This window comes from Oncorhynchus clarkii, chromosome 8 (genome assembly GCF_045791955.1).
Source record: "Oncorhynchus clarkii lewisi isolate Uvic-CL-2024 chromosome 8, UVic_Ocla_1.0, whole genome shotgun sequence".
NCBI lineage: Eukaryota > Metazoa > Chordata > Actinopteri > Salmoniformes > Salmonidae > Oncorhynchus > Oncorhynchus clarkii.
Window position 1 is genome coordinate 10,608,492 of NC_092154.1, and position 12,417 is coordinate 10,620,908.

Below are 12,417 nucleotides of genomic sequence, written 5' to 3' on the forward strand. Positions count from 1 at the left end.
GTAAGTTACTTAGTTATATGTAAGTGGAGGTAAGTTACGTGGAGTTAAGTTACTTAGTGATATGTCAGTGGAGGTAAGTTACTTAGTAATATGTCAGTGGAGGTAAGTTACTTAGTAATATGTCAGTGGAGGTAAGTTACTTAGTAATATGTCAGTGGAGGTAAGTTACTTAGTAATATGTCAGTGGAGGTAAGTTACTTAGTAATATGTCAGTGGAGGTAAGTTACGTGGAGTTACGTTACTTAGTAATATGAGGTACGGTAAATAGTGTAGTACAGAGTACACTATAATATTTAAAATATGCTTTGAGCATAATGCATGACAAGCTCATGAATATTAAATACAAGTATTATCATCCTGGTTCTACCATTATAGTATGCCACCCTCCTCTTGAAGAGCTACAAGGTGCTATCCTGTGCTAACACACCTGCTTCAAGCCTGTTTAGTAGAATCAGAGGTCAGGGCTGGAGAAAAAGACAGCATAACCAGTAGCTCTCCAGGAGGACGTTTGGTCTGCCTCCTGCTATTTATATAGTACTGTATAATAAGGCATAATGTTGCCTTACCTAGGACAAATGAGGCTGCCTAACTAGCAATTTATGCTTTCAGACATATGACTTTACATTTAATTTGGAGGACTGAGAGAAAGTTGTGGCGTGTCTCCATTCAGTCAAAGTTTAACTTAAACTCTCTATGCCTCTCTCCTCCCTCTTTCTCTCTGTCCCTCTCCATCCCCCCCTTTTCTCTCTCTTTCTCTCTTTCTCCCTCTCTCCCCCCCTCTCTCTCTGTTTCTCTTTTTCTCTCCCCCTTTCTTTCTTTCTCTCTCTCTCTCTCTCTCTCTCTCCCTACCCACCTCTATCTCTCCTCCCTCTCGCCCCCCTTCCCCCTTTCTCCTTCCAGGGGAGGTCTTTGACTACCTCGTAGCACATGGGAGGATGAAGGAGAAGGAGGCCAGGGCTAAATTTAGACAGGTACCGCAGTGGACTGGATTCAGCCCTACACACGCACACACACACTAAGACACACCATGTTCAAAGACACCCTGGCTGGGTGTCACAGACACACACACACACACACAGACTTTCAAGCCAGCCGACTTGGCAGGACTGAGCCCTGCGAGGAACAACCAATTCGCTTGGCCAACACTACCCTAAGACCTATATAGCCTACATAAGTTCTGCCAGTGGACGAGAGCTGCATTATCAGCAACAGAGAAGGCAGCAAACGTAGAGCTCATTGGTCAGTGTTTCCAACTAACACTGTCAAACGTAGAGCTCATTGGTCAGTGTTTCCAATTAACACTGTCAAACGTAGAGCTCATTGGTCAGTGTTTCCAACTAACACTGTCAAAAGTAGAGCTCATTGGTCAGTGTTTCCAACTAACACTGTCAAACGTAGAGCTCATTGGTCAGTGTTTCCAACTAACACTGTCAAACGTAGAGCTCATTGGTCAGTGTTTCCAACTAACACTGTCAAACGTAGAGCTCATTGGTCAGTGTTTCCAACTAACACTGTCAAAAGTAGAGCTCATTGGTCAGTGTTTCCAACTAACACTGTCAAACGTAGAGCTCATTGGTCAGTGTTTCCAACTAACACTGTCAAACGTAGAGCTCATTGGTCAGTGTTTCCAACTAACACTGTCAAACGTAGAGCTCATTGGTCAGTGTTTCCAACTAACACTGTCAAACGTAGAGCTCATTGGTCAGTGTTTCCAACTAACTATGATACTTGATAGAGGATATTTGCAAAAGGAAAGGTGAGGTTATAACTTCACATTGACCAGTAGGCCTGTTATTAATGGAGAACGAGGCAAAAATGACTGTCACCAAAACAAAGAGTTGAGACTGCAAAAATGTACAACCCCATTAGGAGACCGCAAAAATGTATTACCCCATTAGGAGACTGCAAAAATGTACTACCCCATTAGGAGACTGCAAAAATGTACTACCCCATTAGGAGACCGCAAAAATGTATTACCCCATTAGGAGACCGCAAAAATGTATTACCCCATTAGGAGACTGCAAGAATGTATTACCCCATTAGGAGACTGCAAAAATGTACTACCCCATTAGGAGACCGCAAAAATGTATTACCCCATTAGGAGACCGCAAAAATGTATTACCCCATTAGGAGACTGCAAGAATGTATTACCCCATTAGGAGACTGCAAGAATGTATTACCCCATTAGGAGACTGCAAAAATGTACTACCCCATTAGGAGACTGCAAAAATGTACTACCCCATTAGGAGACTGCAAGAATGTATTACCCCATTAGGAGACTGCAAGAATGTATTACCCCATTAGGAGACTGCAAGAATGTATTACCCCATTAGGAGACTGCAAAAATGTACTACCCCATTAGGAGACTGCAAGAATGTATTACCCCATTAGGAGACTGCAATAATGTATTACCCCATTAAGAGACTGCAAAAATGTACTACCCCATTAGGAGACTGCAAAAATGTACTACCCCATTAGGAGACTGCAAAAATGTATTACCCCATTAGGAGACTGCAAGAATGTATTACCCCATTAGGAGACTGCAAGAATGTATTACCCCATTAGGAGACTGCAAAAATGTACTACCCCATTAGGAGACTGCAAAAATGTACTACCCCATTAGGAGACTGCAAAAATGTATTACCCCATTAGGAGACTGCAGAAATGTATTACCCCATTAGGAGACTGCAATAATATATTACCCCATTAGGAGACTGCAAGAATATATTACCCCATTAGGAGACAGCAAAAATGTACTACCCCATTAGGAGACTGCAAGAATGTATTACCCCATTAGGAGACTGCAAGAATGTATTACCCCATTAGGAGACTGCAAAAATGTACTACCCCATTAGGAGACTGCAAGAATGTATTACCCCATTAGGAGACTGCAAGAATGTATTACCCCATTAGGAGACTGCAAAAATGTACTACCCCATTAGGAGACTGCAAAAATGTACTACCCCATTAGGAGACTGCAAAAATGTATTACCCCATTAGGAGACTGCAAGAATGTATTACCCCATTAGGAGACTGCAAGAATGTATTACCCCATTAGGAGACTGCAAAAATGTACTACCCCATTAGGAGACTGCAAAAATGTACTACCCCATTAGGAGACTGCAAAAATGTATTACCCCATTAGGAGACTACATAAATGTATTACCCCATTAGGAGACTGCAGAAATGTATTACCCCATTAGGAGACTGCAGAAATGTATTACCCCATTAGGAGACTGCAGAAATGTATTACCCCATTAGGAGACTGCAAGAATGTATTACCCCATTAGGAGACTACATAAATGTATTACCCCATTAGGAGACTGCAGAAATGTATTACCCCATTAGGAGACTGCAGAAATGTATTACCCCATTAGGAGACTGCAGAAATGTATTACCCCATTAGGAGACTACATAAATGTATTACCCCATTAGGAGACTGCAGAAATGTATTACCCCATTAGGAGACTGCAGAAATGTATTACCCCATTAGGAGACTACATAAATGTACTACCCCATTAGGAGACTACATAAATGTATTACCCCATTAGATAGCTACTTTATAACTACAAAAATAACAATCAATGTATGTTATTGACTGTAATCAGTGAATAGCTAATTCTGTTCCTATCAGTCCCTGCTTACCTAGATGGGAACTCCACCAGATCTGGCACGCACACACACACACACACACACACACACACACACACACACACACACACACACACACTGTTCTAGCCCCAAGCACGTCCCTGTTGTCCAATCAATGGAGTTCTGAGAGGTGTAGGTGCTGCGGTTGGATGTTGTTAATTGCCCACACACACAGAGACACACACACACTTTCTGAACCCAAAGCTCCTCTGCCATGTGTCAAACTCTGATATGTCAAGGACTGCCGTGTCTAGTTGTCCCTTGAAGAAGACCTTCTAAAACGTCATCGTACAACTGTCTAATAATATGTTCTAACTTGTAATTGTATGGTTTTGGTCCATTCCTTTCCAGATTGTGTCAGCTGTACAGTACTGCCATCAGAAACACATCGTACACAGAGACCTGAAGGTAATGAAGGCTTTATTACACACACACAGACACACAGACACACAGATACACACACACAGACACAGACACACAGACACACAGACACACACACACACACAGACACACACACACACACACACACACACACACACACACACACACACACACAGATGTAGGATCTTAATTGGAGCCAGTTTGCTACAGCAGGACACTGATCCAGCAGCAACAGGAAATTTGAGTTATTATGTGGATTATAATTAATAGACATGTTTTGTAAGGACTGATAACATTTTCTTAAGGGAAAATCAAGAAATGACAAACTTCAGAAGACTTCTTCACACTAGAACCACTAAATCAGTCGTCATTTGGACGCCTCATTAATGACCTTTTGAACGTCATGCCCCTCTAACTCCAAACTTTTCCTAAATAACTCTGTTTAACACACTGTTGTTGTTACAATCATAATATAACATACAGACCTGGTGTCATAGTGCGTTTTAGCAGGGCGTGTCTTTTTTTTTTTTAAATGGCTTTCCAGGGGGAAAATTACATGCCCTTTACATGCCCTTTACATGCCCTTTATAAAATAGGGTTGCCCTTCCTTCTCCTCACAGTTGAAGGTGCGGTTCCCAGTTTAGAATCACCCCGAAAACTGCCTCGAAACTGAACCTAAAACTGTAACTGAAACTAATTTCACAGATACAACAATGGATGAAATAAATGAATAAAGTATATTGGGGGAGAAAAGGGATCATGGATCTTTTGTAATCTCCAAATGGTAAGTACCCTATATCAGTCCACCGAATCCAAGCAGTCTCATCAGTCTACTTTGGCCTACTTGGAGAACACAGTGAGAGTGTACGTCATGTACAATGGTATTAAAACCCAGACGAACGGGAGGAACATTCTGCGTTTAGCGCTGCGACAAGATCTGAATGAAACCACTCAGATTGCGGAGGAAGAAATGGATCATGTTTATTATTCTTCTGATTCCCGAGCTCTCAACCTGAACCGGAATCTACACCTAAAAAGCCATAACCGGTGTGCACTGAGCAGGTAGGGACGACAACATTTGGGAAGAACAAGCTTGTGAACAATGCTACACCGATTATCAGCACAAAATGTCATCACTGAGACAGCAGGCCTCACATCTCAAACAGAAAACAACATGAGCAACGCTCTCACCAGCTTTCATTGTTTATGTGACATGGACATGCTCCAACTGATGCCACTGTGTTAAGATGCACACCATGTAAGCACGAGCTGACAGTCCATTTATTATCTTTGAATGCTGTCATATCGGCATTTAATATCCATTATTAATGCATTATTGCTTTTGTGCTGAATTTCACTATTTATGTTTAGTCTACTGATGTTTTCATCAACTGACCGTGTGTCTGGCTGACCGTGCAACTTTTTCTCCCCAATTTCCTGGTATCCTATTGGAGGATATCCTATTGGTATCCTATTGGATCCTAGTCTTGTCTCATCGCTGCAACAGATACAACAAGATACAAAAAGTATGGACTCAGGAGAGGCGAAGGTTGAGAGCCATGTGTCCTCCGAAACACGACCCAACCAAGCCGCACTGCCTCTTGACACAATGCCCACTTAACCCAGAAGCCAGCCACACCAATGTGTCGGAGGAAACACCGTACACCTGGCGACCGTGTCAGCGTGCATGCGCCCGGCCCGCCACAGGAGTTGCTAGAGTGCGATGGGACAAGGACATCCCTGCCGGTCAAACCCTCCCCTAAACCTGACGACGCTGGTCCAATTGTGCCCCATGGGTCTCCTGGTCGCGGCCGGCTGCGACAGAGCCTGGATTCAAACCAGGATCTCTAGTGGCACAGCCTTAGACCACTGCACCACTCGAGAGGCCTCCTGACTGTGTGTCTGGCTGACTGACTGTGCGTCTAGCTGACTGACTGTGCGTCTGGCTGACTGACTGACTGTGCGTTTGGCTGACTGACTGACTGCGTCTAGCTGACTGACTGTGCGTCTGGCTGACTGACTGTGCGTCTAGCTGACTGACTGTGCGTCTGGCTGACTGACTGTGCGTCTAGCTGACTGACTGTGCGTCTGGCTGACTGACTGTGCGTCTAGCTGACTGACTGTGCGTCTGGCTGACTGACTGTGCGTCTAGCTGACTGACTGTGCGTCTGGCTGACTGACTGACTGTGCGCTTGGCTGACTGACTGTGCGTTTGGCTGACTGACTGTGCGTCTAGCTGACTGACTGTGCGTCTGGCTGACTGACTGTGCGTCTAGCTGACTGACTGTGCGTCTGGCTGACTGACTGACTGTGCGTTTGGCTGACTGACTGTGCGTCTAGCTGACTGACTGTGCGTCTGGCTGACTGACTGTGCGTCTGGCTGACTGACTGACTGTGCGTCTGGCTGACTGACTGACTGTGCGTTTGGCTGACTGTTTTATTTCGTCATTGTAAACAGAAGCTGTTTGAAGTCGGAAGTTTACAAACACTTAGGTTGTAGTCATTAAAACTCGCTTTTCAACCACCACACATTTCTTGTTAACAAACTATAGTTTTGGCAAGTCAGTTAGCACATCTACTTTGTGTATGACACAAGTCATTTTCCTACAATTGTTTACTGACAGATTATTTCACTTATGATTCACTGTATCACAATTCCAGTGGGTCAGAAGTTTACATACACTAAGTTGACTGTGCCTTTAAACAGTTTGGAAAAGTCCCGAAAATGATGTCATGGCTTTAGAAGCGTCTGATAGGATAATTTACATTATTTGAGTCAATTGAAGGTGACATCATGGGAAAATCAAAATATATAAATTGTAGACCTCCACAAATTTGATTCATCCTTGGGAGCAATTTCCAAACTCCTGAAGGTACCACGTTCATCTGTACAAACAATAGTCCGCAAGTATAAACACCATGGGAACAACGCATCCATCATACCGCTCAGGAAGGAGATGCGGTCTGTCTCCTAGAGATTAACTTACTTTGTTGCGAAAAGTGCAAATCAATCCCAGAACAACAGCGAAGGACCTTGTGAAGATGCTGGAGGAAACAGGTACAAAAGTATCTATATCCACAGTAAAACGAGTCCTATATCCACATAACCTGAAAGGCCGCTCAGCAAGGAAGAAGCTACTGCTCCAAAACCGCCATAAAAAAAGACAGACTACGGTTTGCAACAGCACATGTGGACATAGATCGTACATTCTGGAGAAATGTCCTCTGGTCTGATGAAACAAAAATAGAACTGTTTGGCCATAATGACCATCGTTATGTTTGGAGGAAAAAGGGGGAGGCTTGCAAGCCGAAGAACACCATCCCAACCGTGAAGCACGGGGGTGGCAGCATCATGTTGTGGGGGTGCTTTGCTGCAGGAGGGACTGGTGCACTTCACAAAATAGATGGTGTCATGAGTCAGGAAGTTAAAGCTTGGTCGCAAATGTGTCTTCCAAATGAACAGTAACCCCAAGCATACTACCAAAGTTGTGGCAAAATGGCTTAAAGAACACAAAGTCAATGTATTGGAGTGGCCATCACAAAGCCCTGACCTCAATCCTATAGAAAATTTGTGGGCAGAACTGAAAAAGCATGTGCGAGCAAGGAGGCCTACAAACCTGACTCAGTTACACCAGCTCTGTCAGGAGGAATGGGCCAAAATTCACCCAACTTATTGTGAGAAGCTTGTGGAAGGCTACCCGGAACATTTGACCCAAGTTAAACAATTCTAAGGCAATGCTACTAAATACTAATTGAGTGTATGTAAACTTCTGACCCACTGGGAATGTGATGAAAGAAATAGAAGCTGAAATAAATCACTCTCTCTACTATTATTCTGACATTTCACATTCTTAAAATAAAGTGGTGATCCTAACTTTTACTAGGCTTAAATGTCAGGAATTGTGATAAACTAAGTTTAAATGTATTTGGCTAAGGTGTATGTAAACTTCCGACTTCAACTGTTTATGTATATATATATATATATATATACATCTTTTTTTTTTAAAGTAGATTATTATTTTTTCAGTCAGAATAGAGGAGGGGACCTGCGAGGCCCAGCGGTTCCAGTGTCAAATACATTGCAAGTTTTACATTTCCTGCATTGCAGGCAGGAAAGTTGTCCTGCAACAGGGTGATCAAATTAAGATCCTACACCTACACATGCACACGTACCCTGGCACACACACACGTACCATGACACACACACGCACTCTCTTCCACATCCCTGGGAGAAACACTGTTCATAATCACCTCCTACTCTTCTAGCAGGGGTCTCATGGGATGTTGTGTTACCATCCCCCAGAGATGTGTGCTTTGTGACACAGTGTAGTAGTCTACAGGGCATTACATGCTCTGTTTCCACCATGAGACATTATGCACAAGAGAGAGAGAGGGTGAGTAATAGAGAAAGAGAGAAGGAGAGAAAGTGGGAGGGAGGAACAGAAAGATATGGATAGAGAAACAGGGAGATGGAGAGAGTGATGGAAATAGGAAGGAAGAAAGAAAGATGTCTGATGCTACGTGTGGGGCACGGAGTTGGCATCTTGCTCTCATTCTCATCCTCTGCACCTCATTCGCTTCTTTGTCTTCCTCCGCTCTTCCCCATCTCTCTCCTCTCTTCATATCTCTCTCTTTCCCCTGATAGCTCTATTCATTCTAGTTCTATCTGCAGTATTCAAGACTGTAAAGTTATTTAATAAGGGAGTCTGACAACGTTACTGCCGGTGTAAATGTCCAATGTTTACTTCTCCATTAGCAATCTCATACATAGTACATCCTGTGTCACAATGAATGATGTCCCCACACACACCCCACGTATAGTTCACTAGTTCCAGTGTAACATCCAGCCATCTACATCCCCGTTCTTTAATTTGAAAAGGACAACAATGTTTCACGTCACTGAATACATTCCACACACAAACACACCCACTTCCACCCCTACTCACCCCCCCAACCCCCCCCCCCCAACCAGGCTGAGAACTTACTCCTGGACGCCGACATGAACATCAAGATTGCCGACTTTGGCTTCAGTAATGAGTTTGTCATGGGAAGTAAGCTGGACACGTTCTGCGGCTCTCCTCCCTACGCCGCCCCAGAGCTGTTCCAGGGGAAGAAGTACGACGGGCCCGAGGTGGACGTCTGGAGCCTGGGGGTCATCCTGTACACGCTGGTGTCAGGGTCGCTGCCCTTCGACGGTCAGAACCTCAAGGTGTGTGTGTATATGTGTGAGTGTATTAACTTTTAACCCTGACCTCCACTCTATGTCCCATTTCTTTCTACCCTTCTGTCATAAATGTGCAATTGCTTTAAAAGGAAAGCAGTGTTGTAAGAATGGGGATAACTCCATCTAGCCGCTGCTTACCATGCTTACTGCATGGGGAAGAGGAGGGCATGCTTACTGCATGGGAAAGAGGAGGGCATGCTTACTGCATGGGGAAGAGGAGGGCATGCTTACTGCATATAGGGAAGAGGGCATGCTTACTGCATAGGGAAGATGGCATGCTTACTGCATAGGGAAGAGGGCATGCTTACTGCATGGGGAAGAGGGCATGCTTACTGAATGGGGAAGAGGGCAGGCTTACTGCATGGGGAAGAGGGCATGCTTACTGCATGGGGAAGAGGGCATGCTTACCATGCTTACTGCATAAGGAAGAGGGCATGCTTACCATACTTGCTGCATAGGGAAGAGGGCATGCTTACTGCATGGGGAAGAGGGCATGCTTACCATGCTTACTGCATAGGGAAGAGGGCATGCTTACTGCATGGGGAAGAGGGCATGCTTACCATTCTTACTGCATAAGGAAGAGGGCATGCTTACCATACTTACTGCATAGGGAAGAGGGCATGCTTACTGTATGGGGAAGAGGGCATGCTTACCATGCTTACTGCATAGGGAAGAGGGCATGCTTACTGCATGGGGAAGAGGGCATGCTTACCATGCTTACTGCATAGGGAAGAGGGCATGCTTACTGCATGGGGAAGAGGGCATGCTTACCATGCTTACTGCATAGGGAAGAGGGCATGCTTACTGCATGGGGAAGAGGGCATGCTTACCATGCTTACTGCATAGGGAAGAGGGCATGCTTACCATACTTACTGCATAGGGAAGAGGGCATGCTTACTGCATGGGGAAGAGGGCATACTTACCATGCTTACTGCATGGGGAAGAGGGCATGCTTACTGCATGGGGAAGAGGGCATGCTTACTGCATGGGGAAGAGGGCATGCTTACCATGCTTACTGCATGGGGAAGAGGGCATGCTTACTGCATGGGGAAGAGGGCATGCTTACTGCATAGGGAAGAGGGCATGCTTACCATGCTTACTGCATAGGGAAGAGGGCATGCTTACTGCACAGGGAAGAGGGCATGCTTACCATGCTTACTGCATAGGGAAGAGGGCATGCTTACTGCACAGGGAAGAGGGCATGCTTACCATGCTTACTGCATAGGGAAGAGGGCATGCTTACTGCATAGGGAAGAGGGCATGCTTACCATGCTTACTGCATAGGGAAGAGGGCATGCTTACTGCACAGGGAAGAGGGCATGCTTACCATGCTTACTGCATAGGGAAGAGGGCATGCTTACTGCACAGGGAAGAGGGCATGCTTACTGCACAGGGAAGAGGGCATGCTTACCATGCTTACTGCATGGGGAAGAGGGCATGCTTACCATTCTTACTGCATAGGGAAGAGGGCATGCTTACTGCATGGGGAAGAGGGTGTGATTGCACACTTTGGGAGAAAGGTAGAGAATTGGGAAGCAGTGTCTGTCTTTGTCAGTGGCGGTTTGTGCCATTCAAGATTAGGGAGGACACATGTTTTTATGAGCTTTATGAGCCTTATGGGGTTAAATGCCACGTTTTGTTTGGGTGCAGTCAGTTTATCCATTTCCTTTACTTCTGTTGCAGCATATTGCAGCACTCTCCAACTGTATATTGCAGGGCTCCCCTACTGTATATTGCAGGGCTCCCCTACTGTATATTGCAGGGCTCCCCAACTGTATATTGCAGGGCTCCCCTACTGTATATTGCAGAGCTCCCCAACTGTATATTGCAGGGCTCCCCTACTGTATATTGCAGGGCTCCCCTACTGTATATTGCAGGGCTCCCCTACTGTATATTGCAGGGCTCCCCTACTGTATATTGCAGGGCTCCCCAACTGTATATTGCAGGGCTCCCCTACTGTATATTGCAGGGCTCCCCTACTGTATATTGCAGGGCTCCCCAACTGTATATTGCAGGGCTCCCCTACTGTATATTGCAGGGTTCCCCAACTGTATATTGCAGGGCTCCCCTACTGTATATTGCAGGGCTCCCCTACTGTATATTGCAGGGCTCCCCAACTGTATATTGCAGGGCTCCCCTACTGTATATTGCAGGGCTCCCCAACTGTATATTGCAGGGCTCCCCTACTGTATATTGCAGGGCTCCCCAACTGTATATTGCAGGGCTCCCCAACTGTATATTGCAGGGCTCCCCTACTGTATATTGCAGGGCTCCCCTACTGTATATTGCAGGGCTCCCCAACTGTATATTGCAGGGCTCCCCCTACTGTATATTGCAGGGCTCCCAACTTGCTACGTTGTTGGACATGACTGTAAAAACACCAGAAAATCAGCTCCAAGTAATTTTCATTTAAGAAATGTGTTCCCAAGCACGATAGAGAGGCGCGTGATTGTATAGAAATATAAGCAAGGTTTGGAACGATTATGTTTTAGTCAAACATGACATCTGTTTGGGCTCCTTACGGTCAATTTGTAGTCAACAAATGATTTGTAATGATGTTCCGGCTCCCCAACCACCCGCTCAAGAAAATTGTCCCGCTGCTGAATCTTAGTTGATGATCCCTGGGATATTGGATGACTGTAATTCATATTCCATTAACCCAGTTCAACGTAACTTCAGTAGGTTTAGTTTACTATATGATATTCAAATGTTCCCTGTACCCATCATGAGGTTGCTACAACATAGCCTATGAATGAAACAACGTAGGTGCACACAGGTCAAGAGAGACAAATTGTAGTAATCAAGGTGACCGACAGTGACACATTCAATACCTCATTGCACTCTTTCCTGCATCTGAGGGCGTGTTTTGGGGTAGCTGATTCATTGGGGGGATACCTTATTCCCTTCGACATGTCCACCAACTGACCCGACCTTTAACCTCTCCTCTCTGTATCCCCCTATAGGAGCTGAGAGAGCGTGTTTTAAGGGGTAAATACCGTATCCCTTTCTACATGTCCACCGACTGTGAAAACCTCCTCAAGCGTTTCCTGGTGCTCAACCCAGCCAAGCGCGGTACACTTGAGGTGAGGGAGGAAGGCCAAAATGTAAATATGTCTTTACGCTTATTACTTTTTATTTTTTACTACTCGCTGGCCACCCCT

General features: G+C 45.1%; 1 protein-coding gene across 15 annotated transcripts in view; it reads left to right on the plus strand.

The window, feature by feature from the left end:
* The window catches only part of LOC139414927 (MAP/microtubule affinity-regulating kinase 3-like), a 109,986-nt gene that overhangs the window by 65,916 nt on the left and 31,653 nt on the right, over positions 1-12,417 (plus strand). For 10 of the 15 annotated variants that reach the window (XR_011634916.1, XM_071162563.1, XM_071162560.1 and 7 more), the window contains exons 6-9: positions 901-971; positions 4,003-4,059; positions 9,005-9,241; positions 12,220-12,360. Coding sequence is in view for 14 of the 15 variants with exons in the window: in XM_071162563.1 (XP_071018664.1) it covers positions 901-971; positions 4,003-4,059; positions 9,005-9,241; positions 12,220-12,360 (506 nt within the window). In the remaining variant the exon portion in view is untranslated. The remainder of the gene's footprint in view (positions 1-900; positions 972-4,002; positions 4,060-9,004; positions 9,242-12,219; positions 12,361-12,417) is intronic. The other 5 variants (XM_071162573.1, XM_071162566.1, XM_071162569.1 and 2 more) reach the window with 1 other exon arrangement.